Here is a 23,332-nt window from a genome sequence, read left to right on the forward strand (position 1 = left end):
AACAACCAAAGAAACTTTGGTTCTAGACTTGACTATCAATTGTTTGCTGAAGCAAAAAAGAACTAATCCTTGGGAACAAGTGACTACTCTATCACAAAACTCATGACAGACGAGAAGAAAGCCTAGCGTTGCAATATGCGCATCTTAAATTTTAGAACATATTCAAAGGGGAAGGGGAAAGGATATGTAAGACTCGATGGTCTAAATTTTTACAAAAATCGATGTAAGAGGCATGGTATGTTCTCAAGAATGAGATTCTTAAGACACAAGCAGAACTGATTTCTGTGAAGAGGAAAAGGAGATGTTTTTAAATGAGACTGACAAGAATACACAAGCAACTCTATGACCAGCTTAGGCTTTAAAAAGACATGATGGAAGTTAGAACATAATGGAATATGTACAACAGGAGTATTAGGTATATTAAGACTTGGAATATTCCAGGGCTGTCAAAGAATTCTAGGGACAATTTTTAGAAATGCTATGCTGGGAACAAAAGAAACGATCAAAGAAAGGATAGGCCTTGTGCTTGAGGTGGACGGCTAGTAATAATTGTTGATAGTAAAGCTGAACTACTTACCTCTTATTTTATTTTTTCTCTAAAGAAAATAATTTTTAGATTGGAAATAATAGAAAAAATTAGCAGAGGGAGGAGCTAAAATAAGTGAGGAGATGGTCAGACAGCATCTGGTTGCACTTAATTACTTAATGATACCAACTTTGAGGGAACGAAGTACCCCATGTAACTATCCTTGATCTAAACATAGTGGTATGCTTGCAAATTTTCAGGTGACAAAACTTAAGAGGTATAACCAACTGGATAACAGTTTAGATCCAGAGAGATCTCAATAGGTTAGAAGTGGATCCTCAAGGGGTTTATAGATAGATTTCAGGGAGTCTGTATACTTGGATGGAAAAACAAGCAAAAAAACACTTATTTATTTCAATATAACTGGTCTTCTTTGTAATTCTATGGGTTTTATTTTATTTATTTACAACATTCTGAGAAGCTAAAGGCTTCACCAGTCTACCAAAGGGCTGTTTGACACACAGAAAAGTTTAAGAACTTCTATAATGATAGCAGTGAAAGACCTCTTCTCTTGACAGAAGCAATGTCAAATGCAAAAGCCTTTATGTGGTAGTAGTATATTTAAAAAGAACTAAAGTTAGCATATTCGTTCTATTTTACTGATAATTACCTTTTTCTTGTAGAGTCTTGTGAATCTCTTTTTAAGTTCTATGAAGGTTGGTTTTATACAAGTGTTGTTTGCTAGTGCTAAGAGTGAATGAGAATGGCCCACAGGTGGTACTGAACACAGGCTTGTTTTCCAGCCTTCTTGATTCCATGAGACAAAGTGGAGAGAAGGTTTCAATCTAAGAATAAACATTTACAACTAAGAATCAAGTAATATGAATATATGAACAATGAATTAGACCAGTGCTACACTAATTATAAATACAGGATAGAAGTGAGAACCAGTGAGGTGCAGCAAGTACTACATCTGGAGCTAGAGAACTGAGATTGGGTGTTCTGCTACTGAGTATACTGGGTGCCCTTGGGTAAGTCACTTAACCTCTTCAGGCCTCATAATAAAATGTGGCAGTTGGCCTAGGAAGACGCCAGGGTTCCTTCCAGTTCTAAATCTTCAATACTGTGAGGATGGAAAGGCTTACTTGGGGGAATCAACAAGATAGCTTTTTTTTGGTAAGATTAGTTTTGTGGCTTTTTAAAACCAATTTCTCTAACACACATTAAACACAAATAAATAATCATGAAATACATCGAAAAAGTCATCTTTAATAGAATAGATAAAAGATGTCAAAACTTTTTTTTTAAGTAAAAGGTAAGGCCAAACCTTTCAATATTTCTTCGAAGATCTGAAATCTGTACATTTCCTCGGACCAATAAGGCACAAGCAAGGTAGAGACTATGCTTTGGGTCAGCCTGAATGAGCTGGTGATCTTTGCTAAAAGCATCTGAAAACATTTGATCTAACCTAATAAAAAAAGGAAATAATTTGATATACAAAATCATACTAAAAAAAATTTTCAGTCATCTGGAAAGGTCATTATCAAAATTAGCTATAACAAAATATACATATATAATCTTAGCTATTATCTTACATTATAGTAACTTTAATAACTGAACACCAATGAAAAGATGAGCATTTAATTCTTATTTTCTTAGAAAGGAAACAGAAAGATTTTGTAGTTATTTTGATAATAAAAGAAGTCATATCTTTATAGAAATTTTAGATAAGTGTTAGATCAGTATAGTTGTCTATTTCTAGAACTTAAGTCATATGTTAAGGAATTAATTTTAGTATGATGTTCTTTAGCCAAAAAAATTACTTCCTTTAGCATTTTTATTACTTCAGTCCAGCATATGCTCTTTATTTTAACTATGAGCACTACCCAAACTTAGCTACACAGGTCTCAGACATCTTACTGTAATGCCGAAAGGGCCAACTCTAATTTCATGACTCCCTAACCTGTTCTAGATAGCTAGAGGCACAGTGCATAGAGTGTCAGGCCTGGAGTCAGGAGGACCATAATTCAAATCTGGTCTCATTCACTTACTAGCTGTGTGACCCTGGGCAAGTCATTTAACCCGTTTACCTCAGTTCCCTCATCTGTAAATGAGTTGGAGAATGACAAAGCATTCCAGTATTTCTGCCAAGAAAACCCCAACTGGGGTCACAAAGAGTTACACACGACTGAAATGAAGGTACCACAACAAAACCTATTTTATCAAACAATGGACCACAAGATACAATATGTATTACTGAAAGGATCAGAATCATCAGACAATTACAGAAGAACTAGGGCCTTAGATTAAAATGACTGATCAAATGAAAGTTGAGCGCAGACTACATGTTATCTTCTGGACATGGCTCATGTCAGGCCATCATATGAGATCAACTCCAGAGCTGATTCCCAGGATCTGACTTCTAGATAGTCACTGATCCAGAAGTCCAATCCAAAGGCCCACATCAAAATCTACTGTCAGAGGACCCTAGCTAGTGCTTCCTTCAGTCGAATGGTTAAAGGTCACAACTCTTGCTTCCCTAATTTCCATAAATCAGTCACCGTCTGCTAAGGCAAAAACCTTTTCCTTGCTATCTCTTCCCAAGTTCTTATTTCTATTCAACAGTCCTTTATCTTGGGATCCCTTCTTTTTACAACTTTCCCATCACCTACACCAAGGGAAATCTGGATTTTTCCAGAAGAGACCATGTCCCTAGACATTATCTTCTGTGTTGCTACTTCTTTTGTACCTTGCACTCTCAGGACCAGGAGGAGAAGGAATTGGTCTACTCCTTATTTCCCTACTGCCACTTCAGACTCTATCTTTGCCACTATTACTTAGAAAGTAGGGAGAATGACCCAAAGGCCAAAGATTTGGACCAGGTGATATAGTACCTAGATTAAGTCTTGAGGAAAGGTTATTAAAAGAGTCCAATTCCTATCTCAGAATCTTCCTTTCCAATCCATCCTTTGCCCTCATATTTAAGGTCTTCAATGTATACGCTGATCACCCTTTTAATATCCTTACCCTCTACTTCATTAACCTTCCCAAGATCCATGATGTAGACCTTTATTCTACATATAGATTCAATCTCTCTGGAATGCATTAGCTCTTCACTCCTGCCTCACAGAACCCTTTTTCCTTAAATGCCAGCTATATTTAAGATGAAGATCAAGTCCCACCTACCATACGAAGCTCTTCCTGATTCCCCCCAACTCTTAGGGTTTATCCTTCCTCCCAAACTATTTTGTGGTTATTTCTCTTATATTTATTCTGGACACCTCTCCCCCATCCATCCATTATATACACACAAACATATATTTGTTCTTCCTATTACAATGTAAACACCTTCTGGGGTAGAGACTGTTTGTTTCATTACATTTATATCCCTAGCACCTAGCTGAGTTCCTGGCATGGCATAAACATTGATAAATGCCTGCTGATTTATTTATTTACTATGCATTAGTAACTCATAGGGATAGTTCATAAATGTTGGCCTCATCGTCATCTAAAAACGTGCCACCTTCTTAATCATGAATCCTGAAATTCCCCTTTGGATTGATTATAGTGTTATCTTTTCATCTCTCTGTTTCACTCCTCTTAAAACTACTCTTCATCCTCGTTGCAATCTCTAGACCCAGCCCATCTCCATCATCCCTGCTCTCACTTTACCTTTCTCCGGTTCACTACAGTTAACTGAATAAAAATTATTTAAAAAACAAATGTAAAAGAATTTCTTAAGCATTCACTAGGTGCTAAACACTTTGCTAAGTGTGGGAGATACAGAAAAGTGAGGATAGCCCCTGCTGTCAAGGAGCTCACACTAATTGGGGAGCAGTATATAACTGAGGATTCAGCTCCAATTTGAGGGTTCAGGTTCGGGGCCTTGGGTTCCTTAGGTTGCACTGGCAAATAATTAACTTATAATTCAATTATACAATGTTCTCCAGCCTTGACCCCTTTCCCGTTTTTCTACCATCTATACCCTGCAAATTTTTTACCCTGGACACCCTAACCGTATGCCTTTTCTGATCTTAATTCCATAATGCTGAACGTTGTCAGTAGAAGTCATTAAACTATACTGACTACACTCACTAGAACTTCATGTTACGTAATCTCCATTGGTCCCTCATTTTGCATGGCAATCCTTTCACTGATCCCTGATTCTATTGTACTTCCTTCTGTATTATTCTAATCCTCTCTTCTAAAGCCTCCCCCACTCTGTGGCAGAAAGCATGGCTTCTTACCTGAAAAAGCTGAAATCATCTGCCATGAGCTTCCTGATCTCTACACTTCAAAACTATAGTCGCTAATCAATCACTTATCCTCTGCAGGTACAGGCCTGACCATATCACTGCCATGCTCAAAAACCTTCGAGTGGTTCTCCACTGCCTCTAAGATAAAACAACTTCAGTCTGGTAATTTAAGATCCTTTATATATCTTTGTAGAGTTCACATTTTTCACCTTTATATATGTCTTGTTTTAGACAAACTGAATACTAGTGGTTCTCTAAGTTTGATATTCCATCTGCCTCCACTGTGCCTTTTCATAAGCTTGTGCCCATACCTGGATACTTCTTCCTCATCTCTGCCTCCCAGAATCCCTTTCTTTTTTCATCAAGGATAGGCTTAAGTTTTACTTCTTACATGAACATTTTCCTGATCCACCCAGTTGTTAGTGCTCTCTCCTTCCTCAAATTACCTTCTGTTATGTATATTTGTTCATATAGTCTATCCCTCCAGCAGTATAGTAGCTCCTTGAGCACAGGGGTCATTAGAGAAAGGAAAATTGTATCTTGATTTTTTTTAAATGGGGGAAGGGAAAGGAAATGCAATCTGCAAAGTACAGGCAAATAAGCTTGACTTCCATTCCTGGTCAAATCTGAATGCATTATTAAAGAAAAGGTTAGTGAAGATCTCGAAAAAGAAGGGAACACAAAGAATCGACAAAAACTCAGAATAGGTCACACCAGAATCATCTTATTTCTTTTTTGACAAGGTAAACTGGTAGATCAGGGGAATGTTTACATATAAAGTTTACCTAGATTTTAGCAAAGCAAACTGTTCTTATGGAAAAACAGATGTGGACAAGATACTACAATTCAACCAACTCAGTTCTGCTTGAAGGGTGGAACTCAAAAAGAAGTCATTAGTGTTCAATGTCAACCTGGAAGCAGAGTTCCTTAGAGAGCTGTACTTGGGCTTGTGCTATATAACATCATTTTTAGTCACTTGGATTAAGGCATAAATGGCATTCTTATGGAAGGCAGATAGCATAAAGTTAGGAAAGGCAGCTAATAAACTGGATAAAAATCGGGATCCAAAAAGACTTTGAAAAATATTGGCCTAAATCTAAAAAGATAAAACTGAACATAATGTAAAGTATAAAGTCTTAAAATCAGAATAGTCAAAGGCCTTTGATTTATGTCATATGAGGAGTTGTGTTTGTCCTTCATTTTCAAAGAGGACCATGCCATCAGAGAAATGATGACATGACTTGCACTTAACTTTGTTTTGAGTAAGGGAGGGCTGTGCAAGGTCACTAGCCTCACTTTCTTCTCCTGAACCATATGGATCCAGTGACCAGAGATTCATCAGGATAACTGGAGATGGCCCAGGATGCAATGAGAGACCTTGGCCTTTTAGGCTAAGGCCTTTTCCTCACTCAAAGTGAAGTGATGTCTATTCAGTGAACAGGCCTCTTTAGAAGGTAGTCAGGGGGATGGCCTCTTTAATAGAAAAGAAAAAAATATATAGATAAATCACTCTGGGAGGGGCAGGAGTAGTTGAATCAGGAGAAGCTGACAGAACTAGGGATGTTTAGTTTGGAGAAGGGAAGACTGTGGGCAGGGTTGGAGAACAAAGAGATGTGAAAATGTGTATTTGAAAGTTGTGTATTTGAAAAACTGTCTTATGGGAAAAGGAATAACTACTTAGGATCACAGATTCATGGCATGAAGGAACCCTACAGATCATCTATTCCAACCCCACATTTTACAGAAAAAGAAACCATATCCCAGTGAAGTTGAGTGACTAGTCCACATTCTCACAGGCAAAATTTGAACCCAAGTCCTCTAACTTTCAAAGCCAGATTCTTTTGTCTTTTGCCACAGTGCCTCCATCAATTGCTCTAATTGGCCCAAGAGACTACAGAAGTAATGGATGAAAGTTGCAAAGAGGAAGATTCAGTTTCATGTAAGAAAAAAGAACTTCCTAATAAATAATTAGTGCTATTTGAAATTGGAATGTTGCCTCAAAAAGCAATAGATTCTTCCTTGTTGGAGGTTTATAAGCAAAAGTCAGGTGACTATTCGTTAGGTATATTGTACTGGGGATTCTTTTTCAGTAATACATTGAACATGATGATCCCTTAAGTAGGTCACACCCAATTCTAAATCTGTATGATCTAATAAATTCTATCTTAGAGAATTTTCCTGAGTCACATTTTTTCATTAAAAACTCCATCATTTTGCTATCATTAAATATTTAACATACATGAGTTCAATAATCACATTTAAATATTTTTTACACTGTAAAAGCTGACATCCTAATTACATGCACAAACTTATGGTAAAAATGTACATTTTCAACTGGATCTTTTCCACACCTAATACAAATAAGCTAGCATATATAAACTGGAGGGAAATCTATTTTAATAAAAACATTATTCATGTTTTCTCAAATGTATTTTAAAATGGCTGTTTTATAAGACAAGATCTCTAGAAACTAAAAGTCAGTATGTCTTACCTTCGAGGAGGAATGTTTACATCTGCCAGTGTGTATAAAGGTGTGAGACTTGAAACAAGATAATGAAGTTGAGGAAAAGGAACTAAATTCATAGTAATTTCATTAAGATCCATATTAAGGGAACCTTCAAATCTGGCAGAACTGAAATATAAGTATTATAACAATTAGAAAACATTTGATTATTAAATTATATACAATTTAAAACATATATTTCCTTTCATTTAGTGAACACTTTTTCAAACCATTGTAACAGCTGACATTTATATAACACTATCAAGTTTAGAAAGCGCTTTACATGTATTATTCTATTATCTGTACATGGCTGATTAAACTTTCTGTTTCTCTGACATTAGATTTTAGTACTGTGAAATCTATTTTTTTTTCTGCTGGATACTCAGAAGTAGGGCTCTAGATCCATGATTTCATCAATATAAACATGGAAACTCTATTCAAAAAATGTCAGTCAGGATCTTTTTAAATTTAGTCTTAAAACAAAGGTTTCATGGTCACTGAGAAATCAAGTGATTTGCCCACAATAGGACAGCGGGTATGTGTCAAAGGAAGAGGCTTAACCCTGGTCTTCAAGACTCCAAGGCTGGTTTTCCATCCTTTATTCAGCAATACTTCTTGTGAAATCTCACATATAATGGTAATTTAAAGATTATACACATACCTAACAATTTTAGCATTTCAACCTCTGGATTAGATAAAAACTTCCAACTCACCTTGGCTTTTCTATGTATTTAAAGAAATGTGATTTAAAATAAATCAGTAGACTCAAGTTAGTCACACAAAAATCCACATACTAAGATCTTAATTACATTAAGACTGCTTAATGAAGCATTAAGTCCACCTGGGTACATATCAAGTTTTCTTGCTCTATTTAAGCTTTCCTTTTCCTCTACTGCAAAGTTCTCTATTCCATACTAGAGAAGCAATCTGGCTTTTACTTTTCTTTTTGAAACTGGTTCTGCTAATAAATGAGCTGGTAAATGTATTCCAAGGTCTAGACACTTAGGATTTGAATTTCTAGTCAGTGACTAGAAGATTTGAAAAAAATTTACAACAAACTAAATAGCAAATAAATTATTTGCAAAATAACTAATAGTAAATAAGTACAAAAAATGTAAGTGTCCAGGGACTATGTTAAGAGTGTCCTGGGTTTGTAAATTCCCTTAATAATGCCAGCTAACATTTTCCCAATGAGTATGCAATAATATTACCTTGTTAAGTTGAGCAGCAAATTTCCTACAATATTATTCATTGTATCAAATGGCTTTTCTTGCAGTTTTTTATTAATGCCACCTTCATTTGAAGTCACCAGACTCTCTGGCTTCATTGCTGGTCCTGTTTTTCCAGATGTTACCATCTGATTAATTTTACTAACGATGTCAAATAAAGACTTTTGAGGAAAAAAATCAAGAGAGAAAGTAGAAATTTAATGTATGTAAATACTAAATATAGAATTGAGAGAAACTGGGGAAAATAAGTCTCTTGAATCAGAAATTAAGTTAAAATGGAAGATAGTCTATATTTCAACAATGTGTTTAGTTTATGACGTGTCAGCTGAAAAATTTGTAAGATCAAATATCAACAGTGTTTCTTACTTCATTTTCGATGGGCAACACACAGTCTGCATGCTCATTAAGTTCCTTCATTGCCAAAACACTATTATATGGTGAAGTAATGACATCATCCTCACCAGATGGAAAAACTGAATTCACAAATCTGTATACTTCTGGAAATTCATCTTCAAGCACATTTAAAATAAATGTGCCAAGACCAGAACCTGTCCCTAAGAATGACAATTGAAGAACCCATAAAATAGTATACAAAACTTGTAACATTTTGGTTACATTCTAATTTTTTACTGTATGTGTGTGTGTGTGTGTGTGTGTGTGTGTGTGTGTGTTTCCCTATGTGAAGACACTTTTACTCTATTCTAAAAATATCTCTATAACAAACATTCATTCCATTATACATTAGGAAATAGAGTAGGTAGTGAGGTTTACAGCTACTTGACTGCCATCTTGTTACGAAGAGGTTTTTCTAGATTTTTTTTTTGTAACATATAATTGTGTTAAGATGACAAAAGAAATGACAAATAGAAAAGTGAAAAATGTGATGATCAACTGATTGTTTTCTCTAACTGATGTCATGTAATTGGTGTGATGCATATATCTTAGTGATGAAATTAAACTAAGTAAAAATTTAATTTTGTTGTAAAAAATTGAAATGTGACTATTTTAAATTTATAAAATTAAAATGTTATACAAAAATTCATGCATCAATTAGAAAAAGTTACTGTGGTTTAAAAAACAAAGTCTAAATAGTACTGTTTAAAAATGTGCTTATATCTGTGGTGATTTTCAATTCAGTTAGTTGATATGAATGCATTATATAGGTAGTTAGAAAATATTTTTAATGATTCTAAAAGACTGGGAAATTGATATCTCTGAACATGTATAAACTATCTCTTAAGCTATCACAAAATGTAAATCAAACTGTTTATGTAAAAGTCATTCAAAACAGAAGTTGTGTTATGATGGCATAATGAAAACTTGCTACAAAATTTAATGTTCATGGCAGTCTACAAAAATAATATAATGTAAAATGCATCTTTAATGTTATAATAGGATTTTGAATATGTGTGTATTCACACAATACAAATATTAACATTAAGCATGTCAATTTTCTGTTCCCAAAACTAGTTAATTCTATTTTATCTACCTATTCAATATTCATGAATGGATAGGAAAAATTCAGTTCTTGTGCACAAATTTTCTCAGATTCAGTAGTTTATTCATTTCTAGGTCACTCAATTTATTAGGCTAAGGAATGATTTAAATTTATAATAGACATTCCAAGAGTGTCTAATATATATTTTTTCTACTGATGGCAATTCTGAGAATTATAACTAAGGAAAAGTTTAGAGATGCTGAAAAGGCTATCTATAAAACTTTTGTTATAAAATATGTAAATAAATACTCTAGGCTCCCATTGCTCATCTCTAGTTGACCTATGTTATAAGTTCAAAGTAGCAAAAAATTTAAGCAATTTATTTTCTGTCTGTAAATACTATAAAGTTTTCATAACAGTATGCAATTTTGTTTAAAAATTGTAGACTAGAAAACTCTTCGATTGTATTTATATTAGTTTCTAAAATATCAATATAAAAATAGATTACAGTTATTATTACAGTTAAGACTGCTAAAATTTCACAAATTGCAAAAGGAAAGCAATTCAATTCAAGCAGGCATAATTAAATTATACTACACATATCAACAACAGGTTCTAAAATGGAATTTCTTTATTTAAAACCGTAAAGTCATTTCTAATTAAATAGTTGTGGGCAAAGAGTAAGTAGATTTACCTCCTCCCATGGAGTGAATTATAAAGAAACACTGCAAACAGTCACAGTGCTCTGCTGTCCGTCTGAGTTTCTCCACAATCTCATTCTGGAACACAGGGCCGAAAATTTTGTAACCCACTGCCCTGAAAAAAACATTAAAACAAACAAACAAAACCCTTTGCATTTAATATTAATACTTCATGATTTTTCCTTCTCTGAGGTTCACAGGAAGGTATAGAATAATGTGAATTATTTTTCTGAAAGCATAAATGCCAATCTGTAGTTTCCTAACCCTGGATTAAGTTCACAGCATCACAGGTGGGGCTTAGCATTGGCAAAGGATGTGAGATGTCTTATTGTCCAAATCCCTCTCTTTCCAGAAGAGGAAACTGAGGCTCAGTGAGCTTATGAAGGCCACATAAGTAAAGCAGCAGCTCTGGACCTGAACCTAAGCCATCTGAGACCAAACATAGTGCTAGAATAAGCTATATGCTTTTTATTTTTTTAAATATAAACTTACTTTATAGCTTAATACCATATAAAATCCACATGAAACATTTAACCAGCATTATCTCCACCAATTCCAACATATCCTAAAGGGCATTCTTATCAATGGACAAGGAACTGTACTTTTCTAAATTTGTCTTTTCTCTTGAGATTTAAAAAATTTTGAATATTCATTAATGATCTTGGTCTATAATCTATTTTTCCTTTTATTCTTTTTTGGTGTAGGACAGTATTAGGACTATATTTGTTTCATAAAAGGAGTATTTTTGAGAATCATACAATGTAGGTAATAACTTTCAAAATTTTGATTCTCCTATAAATCCATCTGTATCACAGTTTTTTTTTTCTCTTTTGTGGTTCCTTTATAGTTAGTTCTATTTCTTTTTCTGAAACTGGATAATTTAAGATGACTATTTAGTGGTAGTTTGAATATTTTGTTTTGAAAATAATTTATTTCTTTTGTGTTTTCAATTTGTGTACAGTATATTCTCAAAATTGTGTAATATTTGTTTTTAATCTCTTTTGCTTTTGCCTTTTTCAATTATTTTGTTGATTTGATTTCTTGCCCTCTTCTTTTTAATCAGATTGGCTAAAAGTTTACCAGTTTTGTTAGTCTTTTCAAATTCAATTCAATTTTATTTTCAGTTCCAAATTGTCTACCTCCCTTCTCCTTCTCTCCCAACCATCAAGAAGGCAAGAAATATAATACCCATTATACAATATGAAGTCATGCAGAACAAATTTCTGTATTAGCCATGTTTCAAAGAATCAGCTCTTAGTTTTATTAGTTCTATAGTCCTTTTGGCTTCCAATTTAATGATTTCTTCTCTAATCTTCAAAATTTCCTCTTTTTTACTTATCCAAGCTTTATATGCTGGATTTTAAATATTTTAAAATGAACATTCAGTTAGGTAATCTTTTTCTCGTTTGTTCATATAGTCTTATGTACATTATTTTTTTCCCCTGAGGACTATTATAGCATCCTAAAAATTTTAGCATGTTGTCTTATTATTATTCCCATAATTCCTATCTCTGTGATTTTCTTTTAAACTCATTCATTTAGGATTTCATTACTAAGCTTCCATTGAAGGCTTGTGTCTTTTGCTTGTACTTCCTGAACTAATTATCATTTTTACTGTGTCATGTTTGTAAAGGATGTGTTTAGCATTTTTGCCTTTTAACACGTATTTTTAATTTCTCTGTGCCTTAATATATGGTGTATTTTTATTGAAATGCCAAGTGACCAAAAAATAGGTATGTTACTTAGTGGTCTCATTTAGAAGGCACTATAAACCTTTTATTTCTAATTTTCTAACAATTTGTTCAATATTTATCTTTCTGTTAGATATGGCCAAACCTGAGAGGAAAACTAAAGTCTCCTATTGTTGTTGTGTTACTATTTATATGTTTTTGCAACTCAGTTAATTTTTCCTTTATGAAGTTAGGTGCTAAGTACTTGGAGTATAAGTTTAATAATGACGTTGGTTTCTTGTATATCCTTAACAGTTTATATTGTCAAATTTTATTTCTACTTTGTCTGAAAGCATGATTTTACCTCTTTTGGATCCACCTGATACAGAGCAAATTTTATTCCCATCTCTCTAGTTTTCTCTACTCACATCTTTGCTTTTTATATGTGTTTCTTGAAAGCAAAAAACTGTAGGGTTTTCGTCTTTGTCCTCTGCTGATTGAGTTCATGTGTAGGCTCTTTTGGCTTCCTTATTAAGGCTACTCATTATTTACATTAAACTTATCTAGAAAATGGTGATATCTGGTGTTCAGATTCAATGCCTCATTTGTAATACGGAGGTGATCCCAGGTTTTGGCAAGTTATGCCAGTGGAATTCAAGTCCTAGAAGATTCTACTGTACTAGAAAGTCCTGGAGCAGAGGTGGGGAACCTGTGGCCTCAAGGCAATATGTGGCCCTCTAGATCCTCAAGTGCAGTGCTTTGACTGAATCCAAATTTCGCAGAACAAATTCCCCCTGGTAAAAAGATATGTACTGTAAAACTTGGATTCAGTCAAAAGGCCACACCTGAGCACCTAAAAAAGCCACATGTGGCCTTGAGGTCGCAGACTCCCCACTCCTGGCCTGGAATATGGTCCTAGATATACACTGCATCTGCTTTTCCAAGACCATCATCATTAGTCTAGCTACTAGATGATGAAATCTTTGGCCATGACAACTCACGAAGAAAAATACAAAATGGTCTTTGGACTTAGCTGGTTCACCCCCACCTCTGCAGTGGAATGACTGAAAAAGAGGCAGAGGCTGCTAAGAATTACATGGGCTTTAGGCCATTTATAAATATTAACTAAACTGTCACTTTAAGGTGAAAAAACTGTCCAATGACCAAGACATTACATGTCTATCTTGACATTCTTAATATATATGAATCCAAGAGACAAATGGATCTGTAATCTTGTTGCTCTGCATACTGGAGGAAACATACAATGAATGAGGTGGAAGCCTTCTTTAACAATGTGAAGACACTAATGGAGCACTGTTTGTCTACCTGTCATCACTTGCCCTCCACACGTAACCAGTCCATATTCTCCTTCCAGCATATATTTCTATATCTTTCCTTGAAGCTCCTCAATGGTTGTATGTTGCAGCCTCATCATAATTACTTTTCAATTCTTTGGAGTCATTCTGAGTTTAATGTCTTACAGTGATATAACACTGGTAGAACAGTTTAAAAAGAAAAAAAGATGGACTTGAATCTGGAAGAAACTTGAGTTCATTTAAAGAAAGCTGTAATTTCCTGAGGGCAATCAAGTCCCTCCTGTTTAATTCTAGGTCCAAATCACTGTCCATTTGTCAGTAAGATATACAAGCTCTGAGATAAAGAACACCAAACATCACAAAAATGACTAGTAGAGAATTTATGAGCAGTATTGTCTCATGAAACAGCAAAAAGGGGAAGGGAAAACGCATTTATAGAAAGCTTGGTAAGACAACCAATCAAGCCAAATCATTCAAAAGATCAGAACAGACAAAAATGTAAAGAGATCTATCCAAACTTTTAGAACAAACTATTTTCTCCATCATAGAAATCGAAGCCACTGCATTTTGACTCTGCCACAGTCCCCAGTGTGCTAAAGAAAACAGTCAAGAAGAACAATTAAATATACTCTGAGGAGATCTTTCTGGAAGTAACGATTTTGATGGCCTTGTGGAATTGTGTATTGATAATGCATTTTTGCTTATTGTTAATATAACTTTGCTATCTTCCCCATCCGTTAATGGGCCTGTACATTAAGGGGGAGTTTGGTTAGGGAAGATCTGTATGAAGGCCCACACCTTTTGTCAATTTTCTAATGAGGCACTGATTCTCAAGGGTTGGGATGCCCTCTGGCTCTGAAAAGTATATAAAGACTCTGAGGTATTTACTTTGGGGCTTACTGATTGGAAGCGTTTGTTTGGCCAGATGAAACCCTGGGAAGCTGCTAAGCAGCTCCCCAGCTTTGAAAACCCAGATGTTGTTGCTTCTCTGTCTGGTAACTATGCATGTGTGGTCAGGCAGTTGCATCTGGGATGTATGTATTATTTATGTCAGACAGCTGGAAGCTATGTCTGTTGTTTTTGATTTTTCTGTATTTTGTCTGAAGTTCAGGGTGCTGACTTTTCCCCCTGAACTAAGGGACTGGTACATGCATACTTGATTAAAGTGATTGTTGACCCCTCAAAAGTTGCTTTCTTTTTAGAAATGCAGATCTAAGAACCTATGATAGCAGCCCCTCCTGTGTATGTCAGGGAGCTTGCTTTTACAGACTGACTCTGTCAGATATGTCTGAAATAGGGAAATCCTTAGAAAACTCATGGGAACTATAACTACTTAAGAAAGATGGCTGAGGAAAAATTAAGTATCAATGCATATACCTACTTTCCTATTCCTACAAAATTTTTATAAGAAGATTTATGTGAAATAATCTACATATACATTGATGACATCTTTGATGAAGATATGAGAAATGAACAGTCAAGCTTTTGCAAAAGCTATCCTTTAGCAGACCACATCACCATATTTACATTGCTCACAGAAAGGTTCAGAGAATATAAACTCCCACAAGGCCTACTGTTTGCTGATTTTAAAAAAGCATTTGGTTTTAGCAAAGTAAAATGATGCCTTAAAAGGCTTTTCTCTAACAAATGTCTCCCAGGCATATGTGAAAATCATGCAATACTACTTTAAAAATGCAACACTGAAGGACTTTGATGACCCTTTGATTATTAATAAATGAGGGCAGTGCATAAAATATGGATAAGTATGCTCACCATAGGTCTTTGTAAATATTATAAAAGGATGCCTAGCAAAGAATATAAATGGAGAAGGGATTCTCTATAGATACTGAGGTCTTTCAAATGCTCTTATTATTAGACAATGATTTACTGAAACAGTATCAAATACAAAGAAATTGTAGAGGATCCTAAATGAGGTATACGATTAGTCAAGAAACTGATCTAACTACTCATACAGGGGAAAAAAAAAAGTAGATGAAGAATGTCCAGGCTGTAATATACAGTTGGATAGAATGACCAGAGTTGTTACATTAGTACATACATCTTGGGCAGACACTAAAGATGAACAACGAACTGGTTTTAGAACTGAAAAGAAGTAAAAGATAAAATAACATTTGGGGAAATTGTAAAGTATTTTTAAAAAATGATCTCAAACATCAATCTGGAACAAAGAACCATCTTTTTAGCACCAACTTCCTCTTCCAGGAATATTATATGGCTGTGAATCATGTAACTACCACAGAATCCAAAGATTTAAAGTTAATTAAAGGATGATAGAGAAAACACATGGTTAAGTATGGATAGGTGGCTGTAAAATCAACAAAGGAATTTGCAACAAAATCAGCACAGAACAAATGACAAGATAATCCAAGGAGCCAGTGTGATTCATTGGTATCCATAAAATGTCAAAAGATCTAAAGGAATACCTGCAGTATTTTGGATAGACTGCCCACTTTCCCCACTGAAAAATTTATGAGAAAACATGGACAAGAGATACACAAAGATGAGAAAGCATGGAAAGAAAGGTTATAATTTGTACCATGGGAGGGAATACCTACATTGATAATATCACAGGTTGTATTTTCTTAGAATTTTGTTCTTCATGGAAACACAAAAATGAATGATACTACATTATTAAAAAAATGAGAAAAGCATAAGAAAATATCACATAATAAAATGCTTTAAAAATAACAAACCTATAAAAGTTTAAAATATGAAGACATAATGATAGTTGACTGTTATTAATGAAAAAATGCATTATTTTGTAAAAGTGAAAATATTATAAATGTGGGTTTTCTAACAATATTGTAACTAATAAATTCATACTGTAGGATTTCTAGTTCATAAAATATAATGGGAACATATTAAATATAAGTTAATGACAAATTCTAAGATGATGCATGAAGCCTGTGATGCCATTCTGGCTAGATCTAGATGGCTCTTTAACATACTAGCATTGTGACTTTGGATAATTCTTAACTCTCTAAGCTTCAGTTTTCCTGTATGTAAAATAGGAAGAATAAATTTTGCACCACCTACCTCAGAGCTGTTGTGAGGAAAGTACTTCATAATTTGCAAAAAGCTAAATAAACTAGTAGTTATTACCATTCCTCCGTTTTTTTGCATCAATTCTTTTAAATAGCTGGATAAAAATCTGAGAATTTGAGCCCCTACATCACAGAAGGGCATTAGTAATATAATCTGCTAATCAATGAAACCTTAAAGGTCAAATATAAGTAACTGGCTAAGTAGATCTAAAAATCCAATATTGGAGATTTATTTTCTAAAATATTTTTCTAATAATCCTTTAGAAACAACATACTTTAAAATATTCAGTAGCAAAGTAATTTGGAAATTTTTTTCCTATCTCTCTTCTCTCCTTAAAAAGTGATTAAAAAAAAATTAGAGGGCTCCAATAATACAAGTAAAACTATGGGACAAAGACAAAGGCTAGGAACTGAAAGGCTAATAGAAAGCAAGATTTACCACAAGAAGTATGAGAGTGATCTTTCACATTAACAGCTCCTTTAATGTATTTGTTTTACATGTAATAGCATCTACTAGATAGAAAGCTGATTGTTCCAGTTTCAGCTGCTATGTTTTGCATATTCTCACCAATTATTCCCTGAGCCAGAAACATTTGTGATGAGTTGCTTGCTATCAAATATATCTTTCAATGGTCCCTGAAGGATTTCATTCACGACTCCTTCCTCCATATCAATCAAGACTGCCTAAGAAAAAAGAATGAAAATTTAATTAACATATTTTATTTTAAATTCATTATCCAATGAATTCAACACAATTAAACTGAAATTTGATTTTTTTTCCAGATTTAATCAAAATGTTCCTTTAAGAAAAATAACGTATTTCAGAAATTCAATTTAAAAGGAAATGTTTTATCTTTTATTAAAAGGTAAAATCCATTTAAGAATTGGATTCCACCAGGTTCTCTATTTTTATCATATTCCAAAAAAGGAAATAAACCCAACACATACTCACATTTTATTTTCCCATAGCCTCCTGTTGTATTAGAAAGATAGACTGACATTTACTAACAATAGGCCAGATCTTATTACAAATAACAAAGAAGTGTACATATTTTTTATAAACTTAATATTTTATTTATATATCATAGAGGAACTGATTGATGTGGATGAGCTTTTCTCCTGTCAGTAAGACAAGATCCAAAAATACAATTCAGCAAACATGCATTAAGTGTCTTTATCTTCCATTTCATATGGTGTATAAAAGTTAAAATGTTGGGTGAGATTTGAAAGTTTTCATAAGATTTGGTCTCCAACAGGCAAATATGATATGGACAAAAATAATATAAAACAAAATAATACATGCCAAATAATACAGAGAAGTGTAAGGAAGAGATCATAACTGACTTGGAGTGTGGAAAGAGCAGAATGTTAGAGTCAGCATTTGATAATCAGATGAGGTTTAAAGTCAGAGGGCATTCCAGGAAAGAGAACATAAAACCGTTGATTACCTAGAATAAGGATGGGGAACCTGTGGCCTCCAGGCCGCAGGTTCCTTATCCCAACCTGGAAAGTATTAGTATGAAATATAAAGCTAGAAAGGTATTGTGGAGAGTCTTGAATGCCACACAGGAGTATGAGCTGTCTTTGATATGAAGTCACTGTAGATTTTTGAGTAGCATATGACTAGATTTATGCAGAAGAAAACTGTCTGTCAGTAGTGTGAAGGATGGATTAAAGAAAGGATAGACTATGGATATTATATGGTTAGAGACAATGAGGTAACTAATGAAACAGTGCATGCAAAGAGGTAATGAGTGCTTATACCTGAATGGTAACAGTTGGAATGGAAAGGAAATAGGACAGATGTGACAGGTTATCTTGTACAACTGTACAACTGGCTAGACATGGTCACTAATTGGATGTGAGGTGAGAGGAAACAGTAAAAGATAACACCTAAATTTCAAATATGGTTGATTGAATGGTACCATGAAAAGAACAGTAAAGTCAGAAGGAGGGGCAGGTTTGGCTGAAGAGATAAGAAATTGGGCTTTAGATATCTATTACTTTTTGAGGGAAGTTAGAAAACTGGCCAGCATGCCCTAACAGATTATCTACTGTATTCAAACTCCTCTAGTTGGAGCTATAAGAGATTATTAGTACAGTATCTAGTACATAGTAGGAGTTGGACTGATTAAAAAAATAAAAGCAGACTCTGAGGAAATATGTAATAAATAGGGGCTTTGGAAGCAGTAGCAGTTTACTCATATGCACACAGCCACACACAGAACAATCTAATAACATTTGCAAAACATACAAATATGCATGAATTGGCATACAGTAGTAAAATATTTATGTAAGCAGTAGTGATAACCTACATTTCTACCATGCTTTAAAGGTTTACTTTCCTTACAACTTTGTGAACGAAGATAGTACAAGTGTTATCCACATTTTACAGATAATGAAATTGAAGTCTCAGAGAAGTTGATTTGCCCAGAGTTGAAATCCCTGTCTCTTGACTAAATCCATCACTCTCTCTTTCCACTATACAATACTCTGTCTAAATAGAAAAAATAAAGATATTAATAGTCAGTGGAATTAAACAAAAAAGCTCCCTGGAAAGAGGAGTTCTACACTTTAAAGATGTATCTTGCCCAAAGGTCACTTAAATAGGAAAAGTTGAAGCTAGGATTCAACCTTTGGTTGGGGTTCCAAATTCTGGGTTCTGGGACTCCAAATTCTGCCCTCTTTCTGCTCTACCAGTCTACCTATGAATAAGCACAAGTTAGATTAGGGGGTAAATTTGTTAGATTCAAATTTGGCAAAATTGGGGAAAGCTGAGGGTAATTTGAAGAAAAATTTCCAAACATTACTTCTGGGGTAAATGGGAAGGATAATTAGGGAATATAAAAGGATTAAGGAGGATTAAGGGTAGAACCAGTAGAGGTAGACTCAAGAAGGGCAAAGAGAAGATAACTGAAAAGACAAAGCAAGGTTAGTGGAAAAAAAACAAGATGACAAAGTAAAGGAACAAATTGGTGGTAGGGCAAATTGGTAAAACAGTAGGGTCTAAGAATTAAGGGAGGTGGATGTGGCTGGTGAGTTATCGAGGCTGAGGACAGCAAACTGCGAGGGGATGTGAAGTTATTAAGAAGCAAAAATTTTCATGATCCACAAGTTGTCCAAAAGAACAAGGTTAAAAATCTCAACAATTATAGAAAGTCAAAGAAACTGTACAGTAATTTGTATTGGGATTGTGATGTCTGTATTCCTTCTGCAAACTAGTGATTGTCTTTCAGGTTCAAGTGTAGGATGACCATCTTCAAGGAGAAGATGAAGGAATGTGAAAAAAGTACCTTTACACATTGTTATTAAGGAGTATAAGGTGTTACTTAAAGGAAACAAAAGTGAAGTTTCAATGCAGAACAAAAAGGGATTTGAAGTAAACCAGAAGAAACCTGACTCTTGTGAAGGAGGCTGGAGAGTAAAAAAAAGTGTTACAGAGAGAAGAAAGTAAAGAAAAAAGAGTCAGCTAGACAATCAGAGCTTACAAACAGACTTGAGAGTCCTTCTGAAGACACAATGGGATGTTCTGAGGAAGAAGCTATTTGTCCTCCAAAGAACAAAGTCATAGGAACTACTCGATATGATTATTCAGTAAAGGTCAGAGGAAGAAGAGAAGAGTAGGTAGGGGCTGATGATACTATTCAGGGACACTGAGGAAACTATGTGTCAATTCCATAATCATAGAGAGGTCTCTTGTCTTCCCAAGCTGTACATCTGAGGCAAAACAGAAGCTCTCAAGACTTCATAATAGATAACAACTATCCAACTCTGATGACTATTGTGGGCACAAATAAAATTGTAAGAACCTGAAAAGTATTACCAATGATAACAAAGTCTGGGGCAAGAAACTGGAAACCAGAGGATCAGATATTGTGTTTTACTCGTCCTTTGTTGCTGACTGATGGCAAGGGACTCAGAAGAAAAAACTGGGAAGTGAACAATGGTTGGCTAAAAAAATGGTGTTTAAGAATGAGATTTGAATTTTTGGACCGCAGCTCAAAACAAAATTGATGGAATCCTGGCCAGAAGGCAGCCCATGAGGGTCTGAGGGTGCTAAACAATGCAATTCTAAAGACAAAAAAAGGAAACAACTGTAGTGAAGAGAAAAAAAAATGAATTGTTTACAGAAACAGATGTGAATTCACAGGGAAGACACCAATTACCTTACATTTTTAAAAAGAAATGTAAAGAAGATGGAAATATGTCAAAATGAATACGAAGACGAATATGAGTGTGGTATAGTATAATAAAAAGGACATCATGAACACTAAATCTCAAAATGAGCTGAAGCTGGTAAAGAAAGCTAAGAACAGTAAGTTTTGTTTTTGCTTTTTAAACCTAAATTGAGACAAAAGGAAAATCAAAGATGGCACTGAACCTTTGCTTGAGGTGGATGGCATGAGAAAAACTGCCAGAAAGAGCAGAGCTGATGAATTCTTATTCATTTCTGTGTTTTCCTTCAACACTGGCTTTTGTCATTCTGGAAATGACAGAGTGACTGATGGGGAAGGGACAGCAAGAAAAGAAGTTATCATATATAAGAAAGCATTTACCTATGCCAGGTGAATTTAAGTCAGCCAGCCCAGATGAATGACTTCTTGAGTAATAGCATATATTACTATAATCAGTGATATCTGGGAGACTACGGAAAATGGGAGAGGTACCTTAAGATTGGAGATGGGTAAATGCTCAATTAAACACTTGTTGAGTTTTTAATGAACTGACAGATAAGCAATCTAGTTAGCACAGAGGAACATTCTAAAGCCAACACTTCAACTGAAATCTGTGAGATGGAAGTTCCTAATGAATCTAATCCATGCTGGTTCTTCCTTAAGTTTGTGCTGAGTAATGAAATCAGGTGTTTCATATCTTTTTTTCTAACAGCAAGGGTTAGAGAAGAAATCTTGGGAGAAAACAAAGTAAAACATTACTTATAATGAATCATCAGTAGTAATGAAATTTCGCTGTACTGAATAAAATATTATTACTATGGCCCTGTGATCTTTTTATTGTACCGCTATTATTTGGCACTAGTGTAGAGTGGCAAAGAGTACTAGATAAGGACTGAATTTTAGTTATATGACCACAGATAGACAACTTACTGAAAGTGAATCTCAGTTTTCTCATTTATAAAATGGAATGGTATTACCTGTCCTACTCTTTTCTCAGCAATGTTGGAAGAAACATGTGAGATAATGTATGTGAAAACATTTTGAACTGTGTGAGTGTAGTGCCAATGAGATACCCACAGCAGCCGCTTATGGATGTGCATGTGTATTTCCAGGATAAATTTGCAAAATATAAACTCTCTTCCTCAAAGATGAAACCAAAATATTTATTCAGAATGCCATAGTAACAGCAAAGCTTGTACACATTACCAATAAAGGGAGCACAGCCATTCCCAAGCCTTCCCTCCGTCAGGCCTCCCCATAAACCAGTTCTCTTAAGACAAAATGCCACCCTCTCTCACTCATGCTAACTGCTCTGTTCTGCCTCAGCTCTGCCTCCTCTCTCTCTCAGCACCATCTCACTTTGTCTTCCTGCTATACCTTTCCTGTTCCACCCATTCAGCAACCTCCTCCCACTTTGGGCTACACAGGACTCAAGTTGTGGGCTGGGCCAAAGCAGGTCACATGGGCCTATTAAGGCCCAAGGAAGATCTTCAAATTCCCTTAACATTATGATAAAATAGGATTGGAAAAATAAGTAAAAAGAAAGGTACTGTGGCACAGTGAACAGAAGACCTTGGAGTTGGGAAGATCTGACTTCAAGTTCTGCTCCTGATACAGCTAGCTGTGAGACCTCAGGGAGTTTATTACCCTCTTAGTTATCTCATGAATTCAATTCTATCAAGAGAGGGAGTTTCCATACGAGATGTTACAAACCTATATCAAAGAAACCACAGGACTTGCCCTCCCTCCACAAAAAAGAAAGTACTATTATTATGTTGTATTATGAAGTTTCAACTACATTTTGTACTGGGAAAAGTAACTAGGTGGCAGAACAAAATCGCCTTGAAAAAGAAATTTTTATATGCAACACGTCCATAAAATATATATACATTTATTCTTAATACAACTCTTTTCTTATCATCTGATCTGTCTGGAAATTTGTTAACTAATTAGTAAAGTCTTAAAAAATGCCTAAGGTACAACATCTGGCATTCATACAAACAGGGTATTTCTTTCTATGTTCTTTATATGATTTACTGATTTAAGTTGGCATGGAGAAAATTTAATTTGGGAGACAAATACAGCAGAATAACTATCATTAAACTACATAAAGTAAAAATCTTAATGTATATCTTACTCGTGCTTTTAGTGAGCAAATCTTTCCTTTGGGAATATCTACACCATCACCATTTCTTCTGAAAGATTAAAAAAAAAAGATTACTGAGAAAAAATAGAAAACTGACAACAGGAAACAATACTGTAACATAATCCATTAAACTTCAACTCTAAAGAATGTAAAGGAATATGAAATGTTAAATCATTACGAATAAATTAAGCTGGACAAAAAAATTTATCTGAACTAAATGTTTACTTAAAATCTATGTATATAAATGATACATTTAATATATCATTCTGCCAACATACCCATGTATAGGGAAGCATAGAAAATTATG

The 23,332-nt window shown here is 34.5% G+C and overlaps 1 protein-coding gene across 1 annotated transcript in view; it reads right to left on the reverse strand.

Moving 5' to 3' along the window:
• TUBE1 (tubulin epsilon 1) overlaps positions 1–23,332 on the reverse strand; it is a 32,673-nt gene that overhangs the window by 2,005 nt on the left and 7,336 nt on the right. Inside the window, exons 4-11 of the mRNA XM_072643070.1 lie at positions 23,017–23,074; positions 17,273–17,388; positions 10,647–10,768; positions 8,881–9,068; positions 8,497–8,675; positions 7,274–7,414; positions 1,854–1,994; positions 1,197–1,371 (exon numbers count right to left, since the gene is read on the reverse strand). Coding sequence (XP_072499171.1) covers positions 1,197–1,371; positions 1,854–1,994; positions 7,274–7,414; positions 8,497–8,675; positions 8,881–9,068; positions 10,647–10,768; positions 17,273–17,388; positions 23,017–23,074 — 1,120 coding nt within the window. The remainder of the gene's footprint in view (positions 1–1,196; positions 1,372–1,853; positions 1,995–7,273; positions 7,415–8,496; positions 8,676–8,880; positions 9,069–10,646; positions 10,769–17,272; positions 17,389–23,016; positions 23,075–23,332) is intronic.

This window comes from Notamacropus eugenii, chromosome 2 (genome assembly GCF_028372415.1).
Source record: "Notamacropus eugenii isolate mMacEug1 chromosome 2, mMacEug1.pri_v2, whole genome shotgun sequence".
NCBI classification, from domain to species: Eukaryota; Metazoa; Chordata; class Mammalia; order Diprotodontia; family Macropodidae; genus Notamacropus; species Notamacropus eugenii.